We start from the raw sequence: 26,877 nt of genomic DNA, 5'->3' as shown, positions 1-26,877 counted from the left end.
TGTAGATATATTTTCATACAAAGTATCAACACATTTTTCTAGTGAAGTATCAACACATCTTTAAACTTTTAACAGATATTGTCATACAAATTATAAAAATGAAAACAAAATAAAATATAACTCACCCATAATTAAAATTAAAAATTATAGAGCATTTATAGCACAAAATAAACTATTAATATAATTTCAATAGAGTATATATAAATTTTGAAATCAATTAATAATTTATTTTGTGCTAAATATACTCTATAATTTTACGAAATTTTAATCATGGGTGAGTTATATTTTAGTTAGTTTTCATTTTATACTTTATATAAAAACTTTATAAAGTTTGAAAATTCACATTTTATAAATAATTTATATTTAGTTTTTTTTTGTTATATATAACCTACTATACATGTTTGTATATATCTTTAAAAATATTAAATAAAATATGCATTGCTATTTATATAAAATATATTCTAAAATTTTGACTTTAAAAATCTCAATAACCAAAAATTTAACAAATTATTTTTTAAAATTATAATTTTATGAAAAGCTTAATATATCTTAGAATTATAATTTTACAATTCTCAGTAATACAACATCTTTAGAACGAAATTCTCTGCTCAACAGTAGCTAGTCATCATAATTATCAAATTTCAATATTATGGGGGGGGGGGGGGGGGGGGAAATTCTATTTTTATGGAGTGATATTAAAGTTTCTTTTCTTATTTTTATATTTTTTTTTGAAAATATATACTATTCAATGAAATCCACATTATTGGACAATATAAAAATGTCAAACTTTGCAATCCCTTTAATTTAAATATTTCTTTGTTCTTAAATATTACTTGGCCATTGGTTATATCCTCTTTGGCTTAAGGAATGTTTGGTGCCTTGTAAGTAGTTTGATGTTGTTGTCTGATGCTTGGCATCTTGTTTTTTTTTTTTCACCAAGCTTGGCATCTTCTTTACTGATGGTTTTTGTTGTATCTTGATCATCTTTTAATTTTAATAGAAATTTTCAGATGAAAATAAAAACGTGATTCCTTTTTATAAATATCAAGATTAAACAATAGAAGTTCTACAAAAGTTTGAAAATAGATGAAAATACTCGGATAAACATTTAAAGTTAAACATTAACACCACTTCTTTAAAAGATAACAACAACTTATCGGGAAATTCTATTTTTATGGAGTGATATTAAAGTTTCTTTTCTTATTTTTTATTTTTTTTTTTGAAAATATATACTATTCAATGAAATCCACATTATTGGACAATATAAAAATGTCAAACTTTGCAATCCCTTTAATTTAAATATTTCTTTGTTCTTAAATATTACTTGGCCATTGGTTATAACCTCTTTGGCTTAAGGAATGTTTGGTGCCTTGTAAGTAGTTTGATGTTGTTGTCTGATGCTTGGCATCTTTTTTTTTTTTTCACCAAGCTTGGCATCTTCTTTACTGATGGTTTTTGTTGTATCTTGATCATCTTTTAATTTTAATAGAAATTTTCAGATGAAAATAAAAACGTGATTCCTTTTTATAAATATCAAGATTAAACAATAGAAGTTCTACAAAAGTTTGAAAATAGATGAAAATACTCGGATAAACATTTAAAGTTAAACATTAACACCACTTCTTTAAAAGATAACAACAACTTATCGGGAGGACAATCCACCAGTTTCAGATACACACTCAGAGACGTCTCTATTGAGTTCTCATTCTGCTGCTCTCTGCTGCCTTGACTTGTGCGAAATAAGGATGAGCCTGTCATATTCACAAAAGTATCAAACCTAGCTAATCAATCTAATTCTCATGATCATATCCATGTAAACAAACAAGATTCTCTGATCATAAGCAGACCAACAAATATCAGTGGCTGAATAATGTTCAGTTACATACCATTGCTTCTTTTGCAGTTAACCTGTCTTGATGATCATACCGAAGTAGCTTGTCCAGGAAATCAATCGCCTGCATGTAAGAAAACACAACAAGTTAGAGAGCTCGGGGAAGCAGCAGTGGCAAAAGTCAAATGGATCTGTGTTACCTCAGGTGAGACCAAATGCCTATTGTCAGCATTGATGAATTTGGACCAAGGCTTCCTGCTATGTCTATGGAAATAGCCCCGAGGAGAGTATTAATCATTGGCATTACTATCTATTATAATATAGGGAATACGTGACTTATTGCTTACCTCCCAACAAGTGCCTCTAGTTGAGCGTCAAGTTCTAACTGATACTTGTTCAGATATGCATTCAATTCATCGGTTCCAAGGACCTGAGTCAAGAGTCAAACAAATACTCTTTAGATTTGAAAAAACAACTTGATGCGCTCTAGAATCACAATACACATTGCTAAAAAACAATTAAATTACCTTTGCAATTTTAACAAGCTGATCCTGGTTGTCATGGCCATAGAAGAAAGGTTCCTTGCGGAATATCTACAAGGGAAGATAATTAGCCAAATCAGATGAAAACATGGTGCAGATAGATAATAATATAAATGTAGCAAAGGTACTCACCATCCCAGCAAACATGCAACCGAGGCTCCACATGTCCAAGGAATAGTCATAGTCCTGTAAATCCACTAAAAGTTCGGGTCCCTTGAAGTACCTGATCCAACAGATAACATTTCATCGAGCTTAGTTATTGATAAAGACAGTATAATGTAACATGTTTACATTAAAAAAAAAAAGAGATAACAGAACCTGGAGGCCACACGGACGTTATACTCTTTGCCAGGATGATAAAACTCAGCGAGACCCCAATCAATCAGGCGAAGTTTGCGCAGCTCATGGTCGATCATGACATTGTGTGGCTTCACATCTCTGTGCATTATACCTTGTGAGTGGCAGTAGTCCAATGCCTGCAAATTTCAAGGTTATCACTGACCTTCATTCGTTGTAATGGAGTGATAGATACAGGGATTACACAAAAGTTACCTTCAACAGCTCATAGATGTAGTACCGGATGTCATAGTCAGTCAAAGTAGGATACAGAACCTTAAAGTCAGTGCTGTTAACATACTCAAATATCAAGCTTGGGGTTTTTGAGTGTTGGTCTCTGACAACATCAAGCAGCTTCACAATATTTGGGCCTCCACAGAGATTCTGAAGTATCTTAATCTCTCTTCTAATCTGTTAAAAGGATCACATAAATAACAATTCACAAAAGCTACTCTGCAAAAGAAACTATCTTAACTCTAAGTAATGTAAGACACTAACTAACCTTCTTCTTCTTGACAGGCTTAAGGATCTTGATAACACACTTCTCGTTGCTGTTCATGTTAATCCCCTCGAAAACCTCACTGTATTTGCCTCTCCCCACTTTCCTGACTACCTCGTAATCATCTTGCTCCCTGAAGAAACCAAACACAAGAAGAAAGCTTCAACCTTTTAACAAAACCATCATCATACACAGAACTAAACCAAGCAACTTCTGCTCAAACAGATCAAATATCAAAAGCCAAAAAAGGCTCAAACTTTAGTATCAATCCCGCAAAAAGACGAAAGCTTTGGATCTTACCCCCACTCAACATTGAGAGACTCGTAATCCCAATACTCTTTAGGACGGATCACGTTCACGTCAGTGTAGACACGAGCTTTCGACATCACGGTGGGAAGAGAGATCTCTTCTTCGAGTGGATATGGATCGAGATGAGGATCGAAGCTGCTTCCGTTAAGAGAAAGCGCCGACGGCGCACGCGAGATGAAGATGGCGCAGCTCAATAAGAGGAAGCGTCCAAGAGATGCGTAGGAGGAGGAGGAGGTGATTAGGCGCATATATCATTCAGTGCGCTTCCCCGTGCTGGATTACTCTCCTTTAGTAGCATACACTGACTCAATTATGGAAAGAAAAGTTAAAAAAGAAATATTATACTAATTTGTTTAAAACGGTGCGTGTTGGCTTAACCCTAAAAGGCTTCGAAGCCGTTTATGTACTTCATTATATCTCTGGGCCTCTCTCTCAACCTCCTTTCTTCCTGAACCAATAACAATTAAAAGAAAAGTTATTAAATGAAAAAGCCAGGTTTTTTTTTATCTATTAAAAAGCCAGGTTTTAGTAGATTATTACTTATAAAATCAATTTTTTAATGTTGTTAAATCATATAATAATAATGATACTATTCTTTCTGTTTTTATTAGATAAACTTTTATTGATTTTTTTAATTTAAATTCCATGACATTTTTATTTTAAACTTTATTAATTTGTTTACTATTATATAATTTTTACCTAAGCCAATCCAAATAAGTCAAAACTAGGTTCTGACCCGCCATTCAAAAGGTGAGTATATTTTTGTTTTAATTTTTTTTACAAATTTAATTTTCATATTTGTATTTTTTGTAATCATATTTGTTTTTTCTTTATAATCATATTTGTGTATAAATTGTAATCAAAATATATTTTATAAAATAATAGCAATGTAAAAGTTAATCCGGCGTACGCTTGGTTCTTTGTAATCTTATGCCCGTATACCCATTTTTTTGTAATCATATTTGTCTTTTTTAGATCTTGATCCGCGGATATAATGTCGCTTTGTAATTTTTTTGTTTTTTTATGTTTCTATAAATATGTAACATTTTCTGTAGTTTTTTCTTATATGTTATACAGTTATATAACATAGGGCTATCTTAACGTAGTGGTTAGTGTATATTTACAGAAAAACGTAGGGATAAGCGGTTAGATAACCAAATTTCTAAAGCTGAGATTAATAGATTTGATTCCTGGAATGTTATTTTTTGTTAAATAAAAGCATATATCACGTTTTAGATGCAGTTTGACTATTCCATGTGGTATTTAGAAGGTGGTATTTACATGCAGTTATCAAATAATTGTTACACTAAACATATATTCAATATTTAAAAGGTGGTTATGGTTATCTAGATGCAATTATAAAATAATTAGTTAGATTAAACATATATCAATAGGTCATGTTCCTATTTTAATAGAATAGATTTTGGGCAACCAAAGCCAGAAGCTTTCCGAATGGATTATCTAAGAAGACTTAAAATTAGTTGTTTTTATTTATAGTAGATAATCAGTGCCTATAATGAAGGCTTTTATTCAGGCACATATGCTTCATTATAGGCACTAATTATATCGTATCTATAGGAAATTTCACCCAAAAAGAAATTATACACTAATGGTGAGTCACGAAAATTATATCATATCAATTAAATAAGTAAATCAAATTGAGGTGGTTTGTTAATTTAATACAAATGGTTTAAGTCAGTGGCATGTAATGATAACTATCGTGGAAAAGTCAGAATTAAGTACAAAATGTAATTCAGTTTTAATATTAGATTATGTCAAAATGGATAAACTAACACAAGCCAATCTCCATATCCAAATATTTTAAGCTTAAATAGATTATAGATTAATTCTACTATTTGACAAATGGATCTAGGCAATCTATAACTTTTTAAGTTAATGATTAAATAATTTTAATAACTAATCTTGAATAATAATTTTATAATTTAAATAGTTATTGAACTAAAATATTATTACTATTTTGGGTTAGGCATAAAATATTATTTAGATTTTGATAAAACACAATTTTGTGGTTTCGTTGGAATAATGATTTTATGGTTTCGGCAGGATAAACATGATTTTGCGATTTTGACTGTTAATACAATTGTACGATTTTGGCGGAAAACATGATTTTGCGGTTTTAATGAAAAATCAACTTTGTGGTTTTAGCAGAAACACAATTTTGTGATTTTGGAAAAAAAAACATACTTTTACGATTTTGACAACAGAAAAATGATTTCACGATTTTGACAGAAAAATGGGTTCTAATGAAATATTTGAATTTGTGGTTTTAGCAGGAAACACAATTTGTGGTTTTGGAGGAAAAACATTTACTATTTTGATTAAAAACATTTGCGATTTTGATAGAAAACATACGAAAAACTTCACTTTATGGTTTTAGCTGGGAACACAATTCTATGGTTTTGGAGGAAAAACATATTCAACGATTTGACAAAAACATGATTTTGCTATTTTGACAAAAAAAAATGTTTTAACGATTTTATGCAAAAATATGTTTAGCAGTTTTGGCCAAAAACACTATTTTGTTCGACATTTTCGTGAGAAAACATAACCTTCAGGTTATTATAGAGGGGAAACATGGTTTAGCGGTTTGAGGGATCCACATAGAGCTAGGAAGAATCTGAGTGAAACAGTAGCTAAACCAAAGAGTTCGAATGGTGGTAGAATCATTACCCTCCGTCCAAGGTATGGAGAAGCTTCCTGTAGAGTTTCTTCCAGGTAAGAAAGCTGAACAAACCACGTTCAAACCGGCTATTCCGAAAGCTGAACCGATCAAGAGGAAGACTCATGGAATCGAGAAGCGAGAAGCAAGGAAGATGAAGACAGAGGTTTACCGAGAAAGCGGTCGCTGTTTCTGGTCCATCTTCGATTCATCTATAATGTAAAACAAAACGTTCTCGCAGACTGTTAAAAACCAGTTTTCTGTAATATTTTTTTTAACGGTTTCATCATGATTTTCAAATCTTTGATCTTTTTGGATGTGGACGTCTTTAATGTTATTTATTACTATAACTAGTCAAATTTTAAGAAAGTGATTGAACAAAAGACACCATTTATAGGCTTATGGCAAAGATTCAGTTGCGTCTCAATCAGAAATTCAATAACCAAACAAAAATATATACAGATCTGGTAATTAAAACTTGTAGGGATACATATATACAAGATTCATGTTCTGTCACAAAAATCCAACTTTTTTTGTGAAAACAAAAATCCAACATGTGTATTCTCACTCTCTTTTCTTCTTCAATCATGATTCATTCATTGTACATGTTCTATAAGCTGTATGGACAAACACATTTTGGAAGTATTGATAAGTCGACAAAATATAAAATCTTGAAACTTGGAGAAAGAAGCAGACACTAGAAAATTGATGTTACTCAGCCAATAGTGATGAGTTTGATAGTACAAGATGAGTAGTTCTCTTAGCCAGAGAATCGGCCTCGATGTCACTTAATCTAGGAACATGATTAAATCCGATAGAATAATTAAAAGAGTTACATAATAAAAAAATGTACCAGGGATGACTCTTTGAAACCCTGATGCAATATTTGCCTTTGGAGTTGAGCAACGAGATAAAAGATTTAGAATGTGACTAAAGAGAGAGCGTGCTGCGATGTTACCTTAGTGAACAATAGTTTGACCTTTTTCTTGAGCTTTGAGGTTTTTGATTTGTTTCATTCCACATTTTTTGATCTGTGTGTCATTCCACATGTTTTTGTCGGTAAAAAAATATGATAATCGTATTTCATAGTTTCATATTTGGCGGTGTGATCGATCAAGGAATTTTTGTTTGTATTGTTATTATTATTGTAGCTTATTATTACGAAAAGACGTCTCATGTAAACAAGTATCCCTACCTCTTTGAAGTTTGAGCCACTTACTCCAAAAACTGTCTCAACTCTCAATCTTGAGCTCTCTTCCTTGTTAACTACGTAACTACCCTCCATGCCTCTCGCTTTTGTCTCCTCACTGACAGGGCTAGTTTAGGTATTTTCGTAGTTTCATCTGAATCACCGAAAATAAAAGGGAGGAAACCTTTTTGGTGGATCATCCCTATTCTTAATCGTCTCTTTTGTTTACGTGTAACGATTCCAACTTCAAATGATTTCTCTATATATATGAGTTACACTGAAAAAGAGTCTTTTAAGTAGTTCTATGGTTTATTTCTTGAGCAAGAAGAAACAGAACACCATTAAATGTCCGCAAAGAGGAAGGAGCTTCTGTCCTTAGCCATGGAGAGAACTAGTGAATGGTTTATCACTCTCTTCCTATATTTTCATCTTATTCTTTTGTTATCAAATGTGAAAATCACTCGAGTGTATTTTCTTCTCGCACAACTTGTTGCAGGATTTCATCTCAAGAGATTCCAAGTGATATCACTGTTCACATAGGAGACACGTCCTTTTCCCTCCATAAGGTGATTTTTTTTTTGTAGATTCCTAGTGATATACACTTTTCTTAACACTCTCTCTCTGTCATGTCTGCAGATTCTTCTGTCAAAATGTGGGTTTATAAAGAAACTTACTTCCGAGTCAAGCAACGATTCGAACATCAGCGTCATCAAGATCCCAGATTTTCCAGGAGGTGCAGAAGCATTCGAGCTAGCCATCAAATCTTGCTACGGAATAAACTTAGAGATGAACGCAGAGAACATCGCCATGCTGCGTTGCGCAGCAGAGTATCTTGACATGACAGAGGAACATTCTGTTGCAAACCTTGTGGAGACAACTGAGGTTTACTTAAACGAAGTGATCCTCAAGAGTTTACCGAGTTCAGTTAAAGTTCTACAAAGATCTGAGGGTTTGGTTCCTATGGCTGAGAGAGTGAAGCTTGTGAGCCGGTGCATCGATGCAATAGCTTATGTAACTTGTCAGGAGAGCCAAAACAAGGAGGATGTAGTTGACTTGTGGGCTGAGGAATTATCTGTTCTAAGGATTGATATGTTTCAACGTGTCTTGATAGCAATGATGGCTAGAGGGTTTAAGCAACACACACTTGGTCCAGTGCTTATGCTATATGCTCAAAAAGCTCTTAGAGGGTTGGTGAGATTCTTGATGTTCTTTAACATAACAATGTATTTATCTTATTTTACTACTATTATAGAAAAAAGATTAATGAAAATTTTAGCAGGAGATATCTGGACGAGGGGCCAAGAAGATTGAGGTGGAACAAGAACCGGAGAAAAGAGTGATTCTTGAAACAATAGTGAGCCTTCTTCCAAGGGGGAGAAACGCAGTTTCAGTGAGCTTTCTTTCAATGCTTTTAAGAGCTGCGTTGTACCTAGAAACCACAGTAGCTTGTAGGCTTGATTTGGAGAAGAGAATGGGATTACATTTAAGACAAGCCGTGCTTGATGATCTATTGATTCCCTCGTTCAATGGAGACAACACAATGTTTGATGTGGACACTGTTCAACGGATCCTCATGAACTATCTCGAGTTTGAAGTTGAAGGAAACACTGTTGATTTTGCTACTGATATTGGTGAACTCATGGAGTCTTATCTTGCTGAAGTCGCTTCTGATAGAAACATAAACTTGGTGAAGTTCATGGGCATAGCAGAATGCATTCCAGAGCAGTCTAGGATAACAGATGATGGCATATATCGAGCCATTGACATGTACCTCAAGGTATAAATTTGCTACAAGACTGAAGTTTTTGTTGATTAGTAAAAAGTCTTTAGTCATAAAACTCCTCGACTATTTTTTAATCGGAAGAAAATCAATCAAGTAATTTTTTAATGCTTAAAACTACCAGCTTACAAATGCTATCTATCTATAATGCTATCTATTTTGGATGGAAAACAGTTAAAATGAAATGCAGTGTTTTAGTTAAAACCATCAACTATTTCTTAATGAATATCTTAAAAAATTCAAAGACAGTACAGTACTGTAGGTTAAAAGAGTATGATCCAAACAAGAGAGATCTCTAGGCTCTACAGACTTTGATGTTGTTGTGCAGGTGCATCCAAATATAAGTGAAGTGGAGAAGAAGAAAATATGCAGCTTAATGAACAGCCAAAAGCTATCGCAAGAAGCTTGTGCTCACGCAGCACAAAACAAACGTCTCCCTGTACATATAGTAGCCCAAGTTCTGCACCAAGAGCAACAAAGTCTCCGCCAAGTTTTATGTGATTCAGATTCTCCAGTAGCCGCAACCGCAATTGCACCAGAAAGTCCTCCTCCTCCTACGCTAAGCTCCTACAACAATGAGCTATCCAAACTAAACCGGGAAAACCAAGACTTGAAGCTCGAGTTGCTCAAAGTGAAAATGACGTTGAAGGAACTGGAGAGGGAGAAAGATTTTGAAATCAAGAATTGTTCGGATTGTTCTTCGGTTTCAACTGCTTCGGTGGTTAAGTCTCCATTACGGAGAAAGTCATTTATAAGTTCCGTTTCTCGGAAGCTTGGAAAGCTTAACCCTTTTGGCCACACACAAGGACGAACCATGACGCGTAAAGGCCGGAGACATTCTATATCTTAGAGACAATAAACACTTGTTCTTGTTGATGTTTTTTTCAGTTCCTGTTTTAAAAGGAGGTTTTTCTGTATCAACATGTTTCATTGTATAAGGAGAGCATGCGGAGAACATCTCTATAGAGTTTCTGTGTTTGGTGTAATCCTAAATATTAGGGTCATGCAATGCATATGTAACGCATCTTCCAGCTTTTACTCAATTTTTTTCATTCCCAAGCTAGAAAATTCTCATAAATAATGGTAGCACCGTCCTAATAATACAAACTTTGAACATGGATTGCTCCAAGCGCTGGTGCAGTCTCTATAGGATGATTCTCGAAGCTAGTGGTACTCTTCTTAAAAATCTGGTAAAAAAAATGCAAGGATCTTTCCCTTGAACTAGCATCATTTCCGAGTGATACTCTTGGTGGTGCACCAGAAAGCGAGGCAATGAAACCAATCTTCCAACAGATATTCACTTTTTCTTTGAGATTAGCTGGCAAAGGTAATAACAACTTGATTCGATCCTTTGAGTTTTCCTTTGCCCTCTCTCTTCTCCAAGGTAGAGTTTGTAATCTGTTACCGTTTATGCAGAAAGTCCTGTTTTAACCAGAGAAGCTGTAGAAATCTCTATCTGGTCGCTCACCAAAAACTTTGATTGCTGGAAGCACTGGGACCATCTCTACAAGGAGAATATAAAAGCTAGTGTTGCTCTTCTTAAAAAGCTTGTACACGAATGGAATGGTTATTCCCTCAATCTATCATTATCATTACCTAGCGACACTCTCACTCTCAGCCAAACTATTAAGAGTTTCAGGCTAAAGGTAATGCCTCTAGTCTAACTAACATCACCCTCCGTTTGTTTTTATTAGAACCAAAAGGCCATTGCCGACGGAGGTGCCAATGTTAATCTCTGCAAGGAAGCTGACAAGTTCTGCAAAGTGATTTCGGGGAGACTGTCTCGTGGAAGTTGCAGTTTCAATGGTGCATGCATTACTGCTGGGAGACTGTTTCGTGGAAGTTGCAGCCTCAATGGTGCATGCATTACTGCTGTGGTTCTAGTACTTTATATTCTTCGCCTCTGCCTACTTAGAAGTTCGTCCCCTACCTCTATTCTTTAGTTTGGAGCAAAAGGAAAAAAAAAAAGACATGGAGTTGGGACAATCAACTGAGATGCAAAACGACGTCATGGTGTTACTAGCCAAGCATGTAATCGCTACCGTTGCAAATGTCTCAAACTTTGTCTTCTCACCAATGTGAGTCAATCTTTTGCTCTGCCTCATTGCCGCCGGTTCTAGTTGCGTCAGTAAACAACAGATCCTCACATTAACGCAGTCTTGGCTAAGACGGTATCTGTTGTCCACGCCAATGGCACTGAGAGAAGTGATTTGCGCTTATCTATGGCTACTGGTGTTTGGATAGACCAATCTCTCTCCATTAAGCCTTCCGTTAAAGAGGTTTTGGAGAACTCCTTCAAGGGTAATTGCAGTCATGTTGACTTCTTTAACAAGGTAACTTCTCTATGTTTTCGGCAACTTTATATATCATTTTATAACCACTTTAATTTATATGTGAGATTCCTAACCATAACATTGCAATTTTTCTTTGTTTTAACATTGAATTTGTGGGGAGTGTCAATTTTTTATGGCCTTTTTTGCAGCCTGCTGAAGTGATTGATGAAGTGAACACATGGGCTGAATTCCACACCAATGGACTCATCAAGCAGATTCTTTCACGCGATTCCATCGAAGCTATCCGTGATAGCAAACTCTTACTTGCAAATGCAGTATACTTCAAAGGAGCTTGGGGCGTAAAATTTGATCCAAAGTTGACAGAAGATAACGATTTTCACCTTCTTGATGGCACCTCTGTGAAAGTCCCATTCATGACAAATGACAAGAGCCAGTACCTAAAAGGCTACGATGGTTTTCAAGTTTTATGCATCCCTTATGTAGAGGATGACCAACGTGAATTCTCCATGTATATTTATCTCACTAATGATAAAAATGGACTGCCAGCTCTGCTTGAGAAAATAGGCTCCGAACCAAGGTTTTTTGATAACCATCTTCCAAGATATCATGTATCAGTGGATGCTTTCAAAAATTTTGCCTATCGTGTTGTAACTCATCTGTTTATCTTCTCATCACTTGGTCAACATTTTTTATAATACGAGACTTTTCAAACCGTTGTATTGAAGTATTCAAATGAAGATTAATTTTTCAGTTGGTTGGATCATTAACATATAATATCCGTTTCGTGAGGCCATATATCGCTTACATAATTACATCTATCAGTTGATGTATAACAATAATACTAACAAATTATGAATCATCTGAGTAAAACATTTTAAAACAAGGTTTAACTCTCCATCCAGCATCAGTTGATTGACTTTCTGCCGCACAACTCTTTGTTTTCTATTCAGTCATATACAAAAAAAACAACTATCTGTATTTTATTTGATAATTTAAAGTTTGTTTTCAATATACTAACAAAGTCATTTTCAGAAAATATTAAGACAGGTTCTTAATTTGTAAATGTGCTGGAGGTGATGAATCGAAGACTGTTCAACTTTTCTGAGACTTTGAAAACAATATATAACTAGATCTTAACCCGTACAACCAATGTTTTTAAACCCGATCCGGACACTGAACCGGACGACTTACCGAGTTGCTGGGTCACTGGATCGACCGCGGGTGAACCACGGGTTAAAAAATAAATTAATTTTTTTATATAATAATATATTATCTATAAAAATAAATACATAAAAACTAAAGTTTAATATTTTCTAAATGATTTTTAAAACATAAAATAATAGTTTGGATATGTATATATTTTATATATGTTTAAAAAATATTTAGAAAACACTTAACTTTAGTTTTTATATTTTTATTTTCATTTGACATACAAAATATCAAAAAATTGTTTAGACTATTTAAAATTTAATGTAACAAAGTAAGAATTATGACATCTGAAAAAATCAAGATATATAAATTATAAATATTTAAATGTCTAATGTGAATAATAAACTAAACTTCAAATTCAAAATAAACTAAAAGTTAAACATCATTGTAATAAATTGTCAATAACGGAAATAAACTAACACCAAATCAAATAAACTAATTTTGGTTCTCTCTACTATCGTTCACTTCATTTTCTTTAAGTGGCATAGTGAAATCTTCATCAAAATCTAAAAATCACAATATAAAACTGAAAAAAAAAACCTAACTTTTTTTTTACATCACCTAACTTCTTAATTAGAAACTTTGAATATAAAACATAATCTAAAAACTAAAAAAAAATTATTTATTGGTTCAACCGGTGGTTCAACCGGTATCGGGTTCTGGGTTTTAGTGGATTTTTGCGGATTTTTGCGGGTTTCTAAATATTAGGTTTTTCACAAAACCCAAACCGGATTTTTTCTGGGTCACCGGGTTTAGCGGTTCAACCGCGGGTCCGGGTCGGGTTTCAAAACACTGCGTACAACCGTGCAAGTGATTATTTTTATTTTTACACACATAATTATTTGTTTACATGATTATTTTAATATTTGCCATATTATTAACTATTTAATATAATATTTTAAACACAACAATTTTATAGTTCACATGTAATAATTTAATTTATTTGTTTTAAATTTTGAGTGATAACATATTTTAAATCATGTACAAAACTTAAAATTGAAAATATTATTAATTAAGAATCAAAATTTAATTGAAAAGTGTTATATTGAAATAATATCGCAAATTTAATAAAGAATTTCACATTAGTTTATTTATAATTACAAAATTAATTAGATATTTTAAAAATTTATTTTAGTTAAAATGAAATATACGTTTAATTTTTAAATAAACACGAAATTAACTAAATATTACAAAAAACAATTAAGTGAAAAATGAAATATTATATTTTAAATTACCCCTGTTACCCTGTATATATATTTAGATCCATTCTATACATTATCAAATCATCCGGCACTTTCTAGCCTGAAAAAGAAAGCTATAAAAAAGAACATGGAGAAGCAAAACGACGTTGTGGTAAGATTAGCAAAACACGTCATCGATACCGTCGCTGAAGGCTCCAACCTCGTCTTCTCACCAACGTCAATCAATGTTTTGCTCAGCATCATTGCCGCTGGTTCGTGTGCCACCACCAAAGAACAAATCCTCTCCTTCCTCATGTCACCATCAACAGAGCACCTCAACACTGTCTTGACAGAGATAGTATCGGTTGCCTTAGCCGATGGCAGCGAGAGAAATGACTTGAGCTTGTCTACGGCCAATGGTGCCTGGATTGACAAATCTCTACCCTTGAAGCTTTCCTTTAAAGAGCTTTTGGAGAACTCCTACAAGGCTACTTGCAGCCAGGTTGACTTCTTTAACAAGGTAACTCTTCTATCTTCTTTGTAATGGTTTTTTATTCAAAATAAATTAGCAATTAGTGGATTGACTCAGGTCTATAATATACTATGGCAACCTTGCAATTTTCTCTTTGTGTGGGTGTTTATCACGTTGAATTTTCTGGTTAATTTGATGATCGCTTATTTTGAAGCCTGCGGATGTAATTGATGAAGTGAATACATGGTCTGAAGATCACACCAATGGACTAATCAAGCAGATTATTTCAAAGGATTCCATTGAGGATATCCGTCAAAGCACACTAATACTTGCAAATGCAGTGTACTTCAAAGGAGCTTGGAGCGAAAAGTTCGATGCAAGGTTTACAAAAGATAATGATTTTCACCTTCTTGATGGCACCTCTGTGAAAGTCCCCTTTATGACCAGCCATAAGGACCAATACCTAAGACGCTATGATGGTTTCCAAGTTGTGCGCCTCCCTTATGTAGAGGATCAACGACAATTCTCCATGTACATTTATCTTCCTGATGCTAGTGACGGATTGCCTACTCTCCTTGAGAAAATAGGCTCCGAACCAGGATTTCTTGATAACCATATTCCACACTACCAAATAGAATTGGATGCTTTTAGAATTCCAAAGTTTAAGTTTACTTTCGATTTCAAAGCGTCAGATGTTTTGAAGGATATGGGGTTAACTTGCCCGTTTAAGTCTACTGGAGGCGGTCTAACTGAGATGGTTGATTCACCTATTGTCGGTGCGAAGTTGTATGTCTCTAACATTCTTCATAAAGCGTGCATTGAGGTGGATGAAGAGGGAACTGAAGCTGCAGCCGTTTCTGTTGGTGTCATACGTCCCCAGTGTTTGAGGAAAAATCCAGATTTTGTAGCTGACCATCCATTTCTTTTTACGGTAAGAGAAGACAAGAGTGGAGTGATTTTGTTCATGGGTCAAGTTCTTGATCCCTCAAAACATTGATTCAATTGCTGGTGGCGTGGAAGAAAACATTAAGCCAATAATATGTGTTATTCTATATATTTTGTTGTATGTATTATTTGTGATGAAATTGGGTTTGTAAAGCTAGCAACTGAATTTGCTGGTTCTGTCACTTTTTCTTTAATAATAAAGTTGTTTGGTAGTAGAAAAAATAAATAACTTCATCCAGATGATCAACTCTAGAGTGTGTATAAACAGAAAGAGTTTAATGTTCCGTCGCGTACCACTAATCTTGTTAGCATTGTTAACATGAGGTATTAACTCTTTTCTTCAAAATTTGTGAAGGTGATGTTTATTGGAAAAACCATTTAACAAACTACTTCATTCTCATACACTTTTGGTTTCCTTTTGAAAATCCTCTTTGCAAACTATCGCCTTTTTCTCTTTTGGTAAATCGATACATCCCAAGTTCAATTTTTTTTTTTTGGTAAAATTTAAATTGTTATCAAATATTTGTTTCCAAGTTCGATTTTTATTTAGACTAACTAACTCTTCTGTCATGACACTTATCCATTCTTCGTTCTCATTGTTTCTTATAGCTTTCAAAAAACTGGATGGATCACATATGCCAACTGCAAAAGTTGTAATTGACTATACCTTCAAAACAAACCTGATAGAAGGCTAATATACACGTTTAAGTCTGCTAGAATACGTATGAAGCATGTCCAAAAATATCAGATTCTTTTTCATTACTTAAATGTTAACATCATTCAATGTTGTGATGGTGCCATTATGCATCCATACTTGATCAGTCCTACACCTACGACATTCCACACTTTGTCGTCCTCGGTCCTCTGACCGAACATAACCCTTGTTTCCAACTTTATATGTTTCAAACCATTCTTCATTAGGAAAACTGTGGAATGAAAAACATGTATCCAATATCCATGAATTTGTGTGATTCTTTGTGGAAGCCGAAGAGTGATGTTTGTGATGGGTTTTTAAGGGTTTTACCTTTTAAAAACTTTGCCTGCGGTGTGGTAACTCACCTGTTTTTCTTCTCATCACTTGGTCAATATTTCTTATTATACGAGATTTTTCAAAAGGTTGCACACTTGCACTGAAGTGTTCAAATCAAGATTAATTGGTCAGTCGGTTCGAGTATTAACATAATTTATCCGTTTCGTGAGACAATATATCGCGTACAACTAGTTGATTTATAAGAAGAATAATAACAAGTTATAAATTGTTTGAATATAATATTCTTTGTTTCAGACTTTCAGATGATTGACTTTGAACCACAAATCTTTGTTTTCAATAAGTCAAATACCAAAAGAATCCTGTCTGTATTTAATTTATTATTTTAAAGGCATCGGCCTCTGTATGCACTTCATCAATTACTTTCTTTTCTTAGAAAATTGTGAAAGCGATCTTATTTAGAAAATATTTTTAAATAGGATTTCAGAGTAACTCCATCAATAATACGAGAAAAAAATTCTCAAAAAGTGATTAATTGCTAATTAAAATAAAAACTATTGATGGAGTTTTAATACTCATCCAATAAATTTCAGAAGAGAGCTTTTGAGACTTTACTAGATGAGTATTAGAACCCCCATCAATCATTTTTTATTTAATTAGCAACTAATCAATTTTTAAGAACTCATTCCTCAGTCTCAGAGCATGATTAGTGATAATATCTGACCAAATCTCTGAGAATAAAAATAAGGAAGAGAAATGATAAAAAAAAAAAAAGAGAGAAGGAAGGAAAGGCGGAGAGATAAGATTCGTTGGAAAAATAAGTGAACAAAACTTAAAGAGACTCTTTGTTTAGGTGTATTTCTCGATGATTCAATTTTTACACTTTTAAAATTTAACCAACAAAATTAAGTATATTGAAAATGTAAAATCAATTTTTTTCACCAAAATTAAAAAATCGTGTTTTTTTGGTTAAAATAAAAAAAAATGAGTTTCTCTACAAAACTGCAAAAAAAAAAAAAAAAAAATTCCGTCAAAACCAAAAAATATTGAAATTTTCTGCCAAAACCGTAAAACTAGTTTCCCAGTGAAACCATAAAATTGCATTTCTCATCATAATCGGAACATCAATTTTTTCGTCAAAATCGCAAAATTAGGTTTTCAGCTAGAATCAAACTATTTTTTTCGTCAAAATTACAAAATCGTGTTTTCCTACAAAAATGCAAAATTGAATTCAAAAATATATTTTTGAACATTATACATAGGTCATTGTAAAGAAAATAAATTATGCAGTTTTAGTCTTTTTTAACTATTAGTATTGAAATGCTATTATAAATTTTTAAAAAAATGAACAACTTAATATCTAAATGTTGTATTCAAATGCTACATCCATATATTGCATCAAATACAAAAACGGACATGGCCTTAGATGTTAGATTCCTAATAGTAACGTTGCAGTTTTCTCCTTGTGTGGATTATGTTTATTACGTTGAATTTTCGGAATGATTGGTTGATGATCGCTTTTTTTGAAGCTTGCTGAAGTAATTGATGAAGTGAATACATGGGCTGAATTACAAAAAGAGTTCACACCAACGGACTCATCAACCAAATTCTTTCAAAGGATTCCATTGAGGTTATCCGTCAAAGCACAGTGACACTTGCAAATGCAATGTACATCAAAGGAGCTTGGAGCGAAAAATTCAATGTAAGGTTCGCAAAAGATACTGATTTTCACCTTTTGATGGCACCTCTGTGAAAGTCCCCTTCATGGCCAGTTACGAGAACCAATACCTAAGACAATCTGATGGTTTCCAAGTTGTGCGCCTCCCTTATGTAGAGGATCAACGGCAATTCTCCATGCATATTTTATCTTCCCGATGTTAGAGACGGATTGCCTACTCTGCTTGGAAAACTAGGCTCCGAGCCAGGTTTTCTTGAGAACCATATTCTAGACTACCAAATAGAGTTAGCTGATTTTAGAATTCCCAAGTTTAAGTTCTCTTTGACTTTGAAGCTTCAGGTGTGTTGAAGGATTTGGGCTTGACTTCACCATTTGGAGGTGGTCTAACTGAGATGGTTGATTCACCTACCATCGGTGAGAAGTTGTATGTCTCCAACATTATTCATAAAGCTTGCATTGAGGTGGATGAAGAGGGAACTGAAGCAGCAGCCGTTTCTATCGGCGTCGTAAGGCCCGTATGTTTTATATTTGATAAAATATCCAGTTTTTGTAGCTGACCATCCATTTCTATTTACGGTGAGAGAAGACAAGAGTGGAGTGATTTTGTTCATGGGTCAAGTTCTTGATCCTTCAAAACATTGATTCAGTTGCTGATGGCGTGGGAGGGAAACATTAGCCAATACATATCTTTGTTGTGTCTATTATTGGTTGGTTCGATTGAATTGAGTTTGTAACACCAGTCACTGACTTTGTTATGTTCTTGACTGCTTTGTTTCCTACAATAAAGTTGCTTCTTGACTCATATATATGGTTTAGTTGTTAGTCCAAAATCCTAATTCTTCATAATTAAAATTATATATAACGCAAAATACAGCAATCCTAAATACTAAAATCCAATCATAACCGGTAGTTAAATCTAAAACCAAATCAACCCCAACTACATTGGAACCCAAACGGTAGCAAACACAACACTATGACCTTTCCACGTCAGCACAAGACTCTCGTCGTCATCATCCTTTTTCATTCCCCATCCAACGGCGTGCTCCCCTAGCATCGCCTTCAAATCCGAAGCCGCCTCTTCTCTAACCCTAACTCCACCGAAATCATTATCTCTCATCCTCTCAAGCCACCGTCCCTTCGTCTCCGTCCTCTCAACTCTCTCCACACCTTCCTTGGCCACCACGTTTTCTATCTTCCAGCTTATCTCCGCCTCGTACAACCTCCTCTGCTCGCTCATAAAGGTGTCCGTCGTGTCAAAAGGGATCCAGAAGTAGTTAAACGCCGATCTCAGCCGCGTGACGAGATTCTCCGACGTGAGATCTGCGTCTTCTTCGATTAGGGTTACCATTGTGGGGTTCAGGGATCGGAGTTGGTTCAAGAACACGTTTCGGAGAGATAAAGAAGATGGTGATGATGGAGTTAGGGTTTCGTCGGGGATGTAACGGAGCATCATGTGGCAGTTAACGACGAGAGCTTCGTTGTAGGAAGTAGGGTACATCCGTAAGTGTTGGAGGAGGGAGGAGAAGCCATCGGAGTACGTTGAAGGGATGATGGTGAACTGCATTTCTATGTTTCTCGAGGTGGCGAAGTTGACGAGCTTTGAACCGAGATCTTCGTAGGAGATGTTGATGAATGGCGGGAAGTTGGAGGCGGAGGAGACGACGGTGAGTTTGAGAAGCGGTGGCTTGTTGAGTTTGGTTGCCATGGCGTCTATGAGAGTAGGGATTTGCATACAGTGAGTCAAACTTAGGTCAACGATGTGAACCGTTGAGTAGCCTTCCACGGCGGTTAAGATCGCCTCGTTGGCCGCGATGAATCCGAACCTGTGCCACGGAGTTAGGTCGATGAACCCGGCGAGCTCCACGACTGAGAACCGGTGTATTTCATCTGCCGGCGGTTGGAAGACGGTGTTTCCGAAGGTGGAGAAGAGTGTGGGGATTTTGGAGACGGCACGTGAGAGCAACGCGCGCACGAAGGCAGATGTGAGTCGTTGGGTGGAGGAGTCGCCGTCGGGTGAGGCAATGTTGTTGAGGACCCAAAGGAGTTGGTGAGCCAGTGCCGCGTCGTTGGAGTCGATGGCGGTGGCGCAGTGGAGGAGGAGCTGTTCCATGAAGCTAGCGTCGCCGCCGCTGCCGCAGCGTTGGGATTTGAGAGAAGGGAACCGGGTCGGGCTTATGATCCCCGTTCTGGTCATTTGGGTCCGGTTTAGAGAGAAGTTGTGTTACTAGCTAGTCTCTTCTTCTTGTGGTTTTGCATGACACATAAGGAAACAAAAAGAATAAAAAGCGTAGAGAAGGTGACGAAAACGACATGTCCATAATATTATGTATTTTCACGTTGATTAATTAATTTTATGTATTTAATATTCTGAAAAGTGAAGAACAGAGAGAAACGAGACAAAGAGAGGGATGTGGAAAGAAAGAGACGAGTCAATACAGAGAGCCGTGTAAGTATGTGGTAACCTTATCATCGGGAAACGCACCGTTTCGGTCGGTCGTTTATGCAGGACAAATCAATACAAGAGCAGCTTTTACTATATAGACATCTATCTAGCTGAATTGTTCGGTATGATTATATCTATCCACATATGTTTGTGCAATATGTCTGAAATAGCAAAAAATAGGAATCTCTAGTTAGATTGTAGGGTGTGCATTCTATGATCGATCATTTGGTATGTTATTTAGGGAAAGTATTGCATTTTATATCGTTGACCCGAGCTGTGGTAAGTTCCATATATGTTTTTTTGTTATAATAGCAGTATATAGTAGGGAAAAAAAGAGTACTGCTTGAAGGCGGGTGACATGTGAATATGTAGTGTCTGGTTTGTATTGTATTCATGTGTGTATGTACGGCTGAGTTTTTTTGTCATCTAGGTTACTATTATTCTCTTTTCCCTGAACAATCGCATTCATCAATAAAATCACTGCATGCACTTTACAACGAATTAAAGAATATTAAAACCATACGATTGGTTACATGATTTTGGTACGCTTGTATTTAGCATCCGGATGTTATTGATCAGTTGATTGAATTCGAAATTTAGATGTGAAAGAGGCTAGTAACTTGGCAAATTAATAATTGTATTTGTTATTGGAAATGCTGTGTTTAATTTGATGATATCTAATATATATAAAAGTTGCAACCTGTCTACAAGCATAGATTTATAAGTTTTTTGCTGAGTTCACCCAAAAAATGAACCACTAAAATAATAGTTAATAAAAATTTGTCATGTCATATTATATTTGCGAAAAAAGAAAAAAATAATTAGAAAATAATATTAATTACAAAAAAAACATTGGCGTTGTTAACATCGTCAACAAAACTATAAATCCAAACCCTAAGCCCTAAGCCCTAAGTCCAAAACCAAAACCTTAAACCTTAAACCCTAGGAACCCTAACCCTAAACTCTAGGATAGGATTTTAGGATTTCAAAGATTTAGAGTTTAGGGTTTTGATAACGTCTAAGGTTTAATGTTTTGTTGACAGTGTTAACATTGAATTTTCTTTTTTCGACAATTAATACTATTTTTTTATTTTTTTTTATTTTTCTTTTTACAAACAGAATAAAATGTGGCAAATTTTTATTGTTTATATATCATTTTAGTGGCGAAACAAGAAAAAGTCTAGATTTATACAAGCAGCATTATATTGAGAAAGATAACATACAGATTAAGTAGGCACGTACAAAAATATAAGATAGTTTCACACGTAATTGGATATTATATTTGCTTTGGTCCAAAACAAATAACAAGATAACTAAATTTGTATTCAAATGGGAAACTAAGGACCTGACTGGTTCAAACGCAGCGGTTGCGGTTACGAGAGTTTGTGGATGCGGGCGGTTGCGGTTTCTAGCGGTTTTAAGAGATTTGTACGACTGGTACTGCGGTTAAATATTGGTGCGTTTGCGGGTGACTTATTACTGGTTAACTACCAAATGCGGTAACAGTCAAATAATAAATTAACAATATTTATATTTAATATAATTATAAAAATATCAAAAATCATAAAATTATAATAAATATAAAATTTATATTTAGAAAGTTATAATTTTAATTTTTGAAAATTTATTGAAATTGTTTTTATTATAAAATTTTATAATATTAATTAAAATATAATAGATATATTTTAATATTTTCATAATTTCAATTTTAAATTTTTTATTAAATATTTTTACTTTTGTATATATATTGTTTTAAAAAAAAGAAAAAAATTTTACCCTCCCGCAACCGCAAACGCTACCTGGAGCCAGCTTTTGAATTTATGAGATTCAGAGCGGTTTGAAGCGGTTTGAAACGATTTGAGTGATTGTTGCAAACCGCCGACAACCGCTACTAACTGCAAAAGCTGCGTTTGCGGGTGGTAGCGGGAAAACCAGTCGCCCCCTAAAGAGAAAAGTGTAAAGGAAAACAATGTAGAATCGTAGAAAAGAATAATTATAATTATAATTATAAAGATAAATATATATATATAGTGAAGAAGATATCCAAAAAAATTTAAGCGTGTGTGGATCCAGATCAGTAATACTGCAATCAATATTTGGATCATATTCTCTAAAAATTAATATCTTATATATTAAAACAGAAGTCACAATTTCGATTCATGTGCGATTTTTTTAAAAAATAGACCTAATGGACATATTCCTAGAAAGTCATGTTACATTGAATCTCTAATCTTATCATTTAAATTTTAGGCTTACCAAAAGTTTTTATTGGGCTATCAATAATTGAATTTAAATAATATATGATGCAATGGATTTATAGATAATATAAATTAAATAGATATAATTTAATGTTCTAATGTTATACCTCCATATGTTAAATATTTAAATATTTGTCGATGTTAACTTTTAAAATTATAAAGATTTTTTTAAAAATAGCAAAAATCATATTATCTAACAATGATTAATCTTTACTACCTTAAACCAATGAAAACAAACTTTAAACTATATAGTTTATTTTAAAATAAAACAAAAACTAAATGTTTAATTATTTACTCGATAATATAAATCTATGAAGCGAAAAGTTTAATTTTTTTTAAAAGTACTAAATTTGTGAAATGTTACAATATCTTTGAATATGACAATAAAACAATATTTTACTAATATTTTTATATATAGTTACGATTTTAATAATGAAATAATAATCCGAAAATATATATATAGAAGAAGATACAAATACATGTGAAAGTTTAAAACAATATATTCAATAAAAAATATATTATAAACTTATTATATTTTAAAAATTGATAGACACATATATTATAATATATACAAATTTAGAACTGAAAATAAAATATTTTTATAAAAATAAATGAAAACAAAAACCTACACGGTTGCACGGGTCGATATCTAGTATGGATTTAATTGAGTACTCTCTCCATTTTTAATACTTGAAGTTTTAAAATAAATTGTTCCAAATTGTATAACGTTTTTCATTTTCAATGTAAAATTTATTTACTTTTTATGTTGTTTGATATTTATATTAAGAAATTTATTTTTTTTATTGATTGATTTGGGTTATGTGAATACTTAATGATATTTTTGTATAGAAAATAGAAAAAAAAATATTATTTTACAATCTACTTGTATAACTCAATAACGTCATCTAATTAAAAACAAAGAGTATATATATTTTAACTTACAACTATTATATTTTGCACACAAAGAGATGGAATAGTTAAATGATGTAAAAATATCTTAATTTTTATTTTAAAATTTTTAAGATATAAAATTTACATTTTTACCTATAATTTAAAAGTAGCCGATGAAAATGTTTGCAATTCAAACATTAAAATTTAGAAAATATTCGCCAATTCAGTGAGTTTATATGGATAAATTGTTTAATACTTTTTCACTAGACATGAATTTTATTATTTCTTGTAAAGGTTATTCAAAATTTTTGCAATATCATGATCATTTACATATTCTAAATTGGGCTATTTGCAAATATAACCGAACGCTCAAAGTCAAACCCAAAACAAACTCATGTTTTTTTTGGATTTTTCCTTTGTCCTATTCACCCTACAACTTCATACTATTCATAAAAATGTCATTAATTTTTTTTCTTTCGAAAATGGTCTTTTTACTCTTTTAACATTATTATCTTCAAGTATTTATAAGATTGTCATTGCCATCAATACACCAGCAACCAAGAACAACCAATTTGAAACTCTTAGTGCACTTAAATCGATTTACATTCCTTCTTTCTCAATTCTTATGAACTAAAAATAACATCTCTTTCACTTTCTCTCCATATTCATCCAAAACCCCAATATTTTGATTCTAATTTTTTTATGTTTCATAGAGTCATTAAAGCTTACGATTCTTGGTAGGTCAGTTTTGTTTGAGATTATGGGTGCTTGAAAAATACTTATGTGTGCTAAACAAATTATTTCACTGGTTAAAACTATGAAATCAGTTTTTTTTTTCCAGATATGTTCGCCCAGACGACTTCCGGATAAGTCTTCTGGCTGTAGATGACTTACATAAAAGTCTTCTGGTCAATGCAGAGGTTAGTTTTGCAATTGCTTTTTAAATATGTTTTTAGAGACGACTTACATAGAAGTCGTCCATCTTTGTTTGTTAAAAAAAAAATTGAGACGAGTTCCATGTAAGTCGTCTAGGGTAAACGGGTTAGTTTGCATTTGACCGGATTGTATCAGAAATTTGAGTTTTCTTGGACGACTTACACATAAGCCGTCCAGTAGAAAATTAAAAAAAATCAATATTTTGTTATACCTAGATGACTTCCATGTAAGTCGTTTCACGTTAGTTTTGCAAATAAAAAATAAAACTTAAAATTTTATTTCTTCTAAACGACTAACACGGAAGTCGTTCATGATTTTATTCCAAGATTCTGGTCAAACCTTGCTTATCTTGAACAACTTTCGTATAAATCGTTGGACGGACGACTTCCGTGTAAGTCGTCTAGAAAAAAATAATTTTTTTAAGTTTTATTTTTCAATTGCAAAACTAACCTGAAACGACTTACATGGAAGTCATCTAAGTATAACAAAATGTTGATTTTTTAATTTTCTACTGGACGACTTATGTGTAAGTTATCCAGGAAAAATCAAGTTTCTTACACAATCCGATCAAATGCAAAACTAACCCGTTTACCCTAGAAGACTTACATGAAAGTCATCTAGAGATTTTTTTTAACAAACAAAGGCGGACGATAATCACGAACAGTTCCAATCCCAGCCTGCCTAGGCATCGAAGAAAACATATCCATATCCCATGTTATCGCACTCGAAACCATGCTAGCTCATCTTCCATGTAAGTCGTCTAGGTTAAAGTCAATTGCAAAACTAACCTAAATGGATGACTTCCTAGAAGTTTACCAGACGACCTCCGTGGATGTCGTCTGCATCAATGTTTAATAAATTTTCATTTTCTCTAAGACTATAAAAACTTTTTACCATTTTCTTGTTAATTCATGTATATTAGTCGGTATTTGAACTCCTGAATGAAATTCATAACTTAATTGGTTTTAATTATGAGTTTGCCAACATTCATGTGTATTAATGTTTACAGAAGACTTCCATGAAGTCTTCTACGTTAGTTTTTGTAAATTTGTTAATTAACTTTAAGGTATATTTGTTTAATTTTCAAAGTGTTAAATAACTTCAAAAATATCAAGTAACATGGTTTAATGCGTCTTCTTAGATCATAAGATACACTTTTTAACTTGCATGAAATTTAATATTTCAATTCACTTAAAATTTAGAGTTTCCAGCTTAACTTTTTATTTTCCGCTTAAATTTGTCGCTTATATTTCTATTTCCCGCTTTAAATTTAAGTCTTCTAAAAAGACTTCCAAGAAGACTTCTAATGAAAGTCTTCTAATTTTCAACTTATGTAATGTTTTATCTTTTGTGAATTTGATTAAGGTTTCTTAATATTCTTCTCCTTTAGTTGTAACAAATTTGATAAATTTTGTGTTATTGTGTTTTGCTATTGAAGTTGTATCAATAACTTCAATTATGTCAAGTATTTTTGTTAAGATAATATTGTGGAAAATGAACATATTTACCAAAATTTCTCATTAATATCTCTTCAAAATTTCAAAAACAAAATCACAACTAAAGAAGTACACATGCAAATCACAAAACAGACCACAAAAAAACTATTATAGATCATTCCTCTACAAACACAAGCTTGGACTCCACTTGATATAGAAGAAGACTCTGTCAGAAGACAAGAAGTCGTCTGGAAGACTTCCAGAGCGCATTATATTTTAAAAAACTTCTGAGAAGACTTCCCAGAAGTATTCCAGATCTGAAAAACTTGCATATCCAAATCCAGATATGAAAAACCAGCATATAAAAAACTTTAAAATGGCTAAAAACATAAAAAAATGAGTGGAAGATTAGATAGATATACTTTTATAGAACACACAACGTACATACCCAAGTGGAAGATGAGAACCATCTGATTAAAAACATGCAACAAAAAGATAAATTAACGAGAAAGACATGAGATAAAAATGAAAAATTCATATAAACTTTGGTGTTTTCAAGTCAAAGAGATTAGAGTGGATTTGGAGAGTTTTAGTTTGGGAAAAAGATAAGAACTTTATACAACATGAGGTTACCAAATGAAAAAAAATCAGACATAAAAACTTACTAAAACGCTCAGATCTGTTATGAAAGGGAGACATGAGAGAAGACTCCATTAGAAGACTTCCAGGAAGTCTTACTTCAAGGAAGTCGTCTGGAAGACTTCCTGGAAGTCGCCTGGAAGTCGTCTGGAAGTTTTATATCGCATTATATTTGAAAAACTTGTATATCCAAATCTAGATCTGAAAAACCTACATATCCAAAAACGTTCAAATAGCTTAAAAATAGAGAAAATGAGTGAAAGATTAGATATATCTACCTTTATAGAACACACAAAAATATATATCTCAAATTAATAGATCAACCTTTAAATGAGTGGAAG

General features: G+C 33.3%; 4 protein-coding genes and 2 pseudogenes across 7 annotated transcripts; 4 read left to right on the top strand and 2 right to left on the bottom strand.

The window, feature by feature from the left end:
• Positions 1–1,011: 1,011 nt before the first annotated feature.
• Positions 1,012–3,826, bottom strand: LOC106390880 (casein kinase II subunit alpha-2-like). Of its 3 annotated transcripts, none has more exons than XR_007316505.1 (11): positions 3,509–3,811; positions 3,212–3,341; positions 2,926–3,120; positions 2,692–2,849; positions 2,506–2,596; positions 2,359–2,424; positions 2,179–2,261; positions 2,032–2,095; positions 1,887–1,955; positions 1,618–1,751; positions 1,012–1,128 (listed from the first exon to the last, which is right to left on the bottom strand). XR_007316505.1 is itself a non-coding variant. In XM_048741010.1 (11 exons), the coding sequence occupies exons 1-11, from the start codon at positions 3,770–3,772 to the stop codon at positions 1,692–1,694; spliced, it is 1,095 nt and encodes a 364-aa protein (XP_048596967.1). In that variant the 3' UTR covers positions 1,501–1,691. The 3 variants fall into 3 exon arrangements, 2 of the variants coding, with proteins under 2 accessions (XP_048596967.1, XP_013686876.2); XM_048741010.1 differs by lacking the exon at positions 1,012–1,128 and having other exon boundaries at positions 1,501–1,751; positions 3,509–3,617; positions 3,703–3,772; XM_013831422.3 differs by lacking the exon at positions 1,012–1,128 and having other exon boundaries at positions 1,501–1,751; positions 3,509–3,826.
• Positions 3,827–5,569: 1,743 nt separating this feature from the next.
• LOC106394519 (putative BTB/POZ domain-containing protein At3g49970) lies at positions 5,570–10,209 on the top strand. Of its 2 annotated transcripts, none has more exons than XM_013835081.3 (5): positions 5,570–7,787; positions 7,883–7,952; positions 8,023–8,577; positions 8,663–9,163; positions 9,495–10,209. In XM_013835081.3, exons 1-5 carry the CDS (start codon positions 7,732–7,734, stop codon positions 10,014–10,016), a joined length of 1,704 nt encoding a protein of 567 aa, XP_013690535.2. In that variant the 5' UTR covers positions 5,570–7,731; the 3' UTR covers positions 10,017–10,209. The 2 variants fall into 2 exon arrangements, with proteins under 2 accessions (XP_013690535.2, XP_013690536.2); XM_013835082.3 differs by having other exon boundaries at positions 7,474–7,787; positions 8,666–9,163.
• Positions 10,210–11,137: 928 nt separating this feature from the next.
• Positions 11,138–12,832, top strand: LOC125578405 (annotated as a pseudogene).
• LOC111202964 (serpin-Z10-like) lies at positions 12,312–15,483 on the top strand. Its single transcript, XM_048740511.1, has 3 exons — positions 12,312–12,324; positions 13,931–14,370; positions 14,537–15,483. The coding sequence occupies exons 1-3, from the start codon at positions 12,312–12,314 to the stop codon at positions 15,317–15,319; spliced, it is 1,236 nt and encodes a 411-aa protein (XP_048596468.1). The 3' UTR covers positions 15,320–15,483.
• A 2,188-nt stretch (positions 15,484–17,671) lies between these two features.
• Positions 17,672–18,591, top strand: LOC106393805 (annotated as a pseudogene).
• A 59-nt stretch (positions 18,592–18,650) lies between these two features.
• On the bottom strand, positions 18,651–20,916 carry LOC106395034 (scarecrow-like protein 32). The gene has a single exon (XM_013835564.3). It carries the CDS (start codon positions 20,125–20,127, stop codon positions 18,871–18,873), a length of 1,257 nt encoding a protein of 418 aa, XP_013691018.2. The 5' UTR covers positions 20,128–20,916; the 3' UTR covers positions 18,651–18,870.
• Between the last annotated feature and the right edge of the window lie 5,961 nt (positions 20,917–26,877).

The sequence above is a fragment of the Brassica napus genome, chromosome A9 (genome assembly GCF_020379485.1).
Source record: "Brassica napus cultivar Da-Ae chromosome A9, Da-Ae, whole genome shotgun sequence".
In the NCBI taxonomy this organism is placed as follows: domain Eukaryota; kingdom Viridiplantae; phylum Streptophyta; class Magnoliopsida; order Brassicales; family Brassicaceae; genus Brassica; species Brassica napus.
Note: the sequence above shows the minus strand (reverse complement) of the source record. Positions and strands in the feature narration are given on the sequence as shown.

Coding starts and splice junctions, on each gene's coding strand:
- LOC106390880 (XM_013831422.3), bottom strand. CDS start 3,765: ATGCGCCTAATCACCTCCTCCTCCTCCTACGCATCTCTTGGACGCTTC. Junction 3,342..3,508: donor TCTCTCAATGTTGAGTGGGG/GTAAGATCCAAA, acceptor TGGTTTCTTCAG/GGAGCAAGATGATTACGAGG. Junction 2,096..2,178: donor CTAGAGGCACTTGTTGGGAG/GTAAGCAATAAG, acceptor CTATTTCCATAG/ACATAGCAGGAAGCCTTGGT.
- LOC106394519 (XM_013835081.3), top strand. CDS start 7,732: ATGTCCGCAAAGAGGAAGGAGCTTCTGTCCTTAGCCATGGAGAGAACT. Junction 7,788..7,882: donor ATGGAGAGAACTAGTGAATG/GTTTATCACTCT, acceptor AACTTGTTGCAG/GATTTCATCTCAAGAGATTC. Junction 9,164..9,494: donor CCATTGACATGTACCTCAAG/GTATAAATTTGC, acceptor GTTGTTGTGCAG/GTGCATCCAAATATAAGTGA.
- LOC111202964 (XM_048740511.1), top strand. Junction 14,371..14,536: donor AGGTTGACTTCTTTAACAAG/GTAACTCTTCTA, acceptor CTTATTTTGAAG/CCTGCGGATGTAATTGATGA.
- LOC106395034 (XM_013835564.3), bottom strand. CDS start 20,127: ATGACCAGAACGGGGATCATAAGCCCGACCCGGTTCCCTTCTCTCAAA.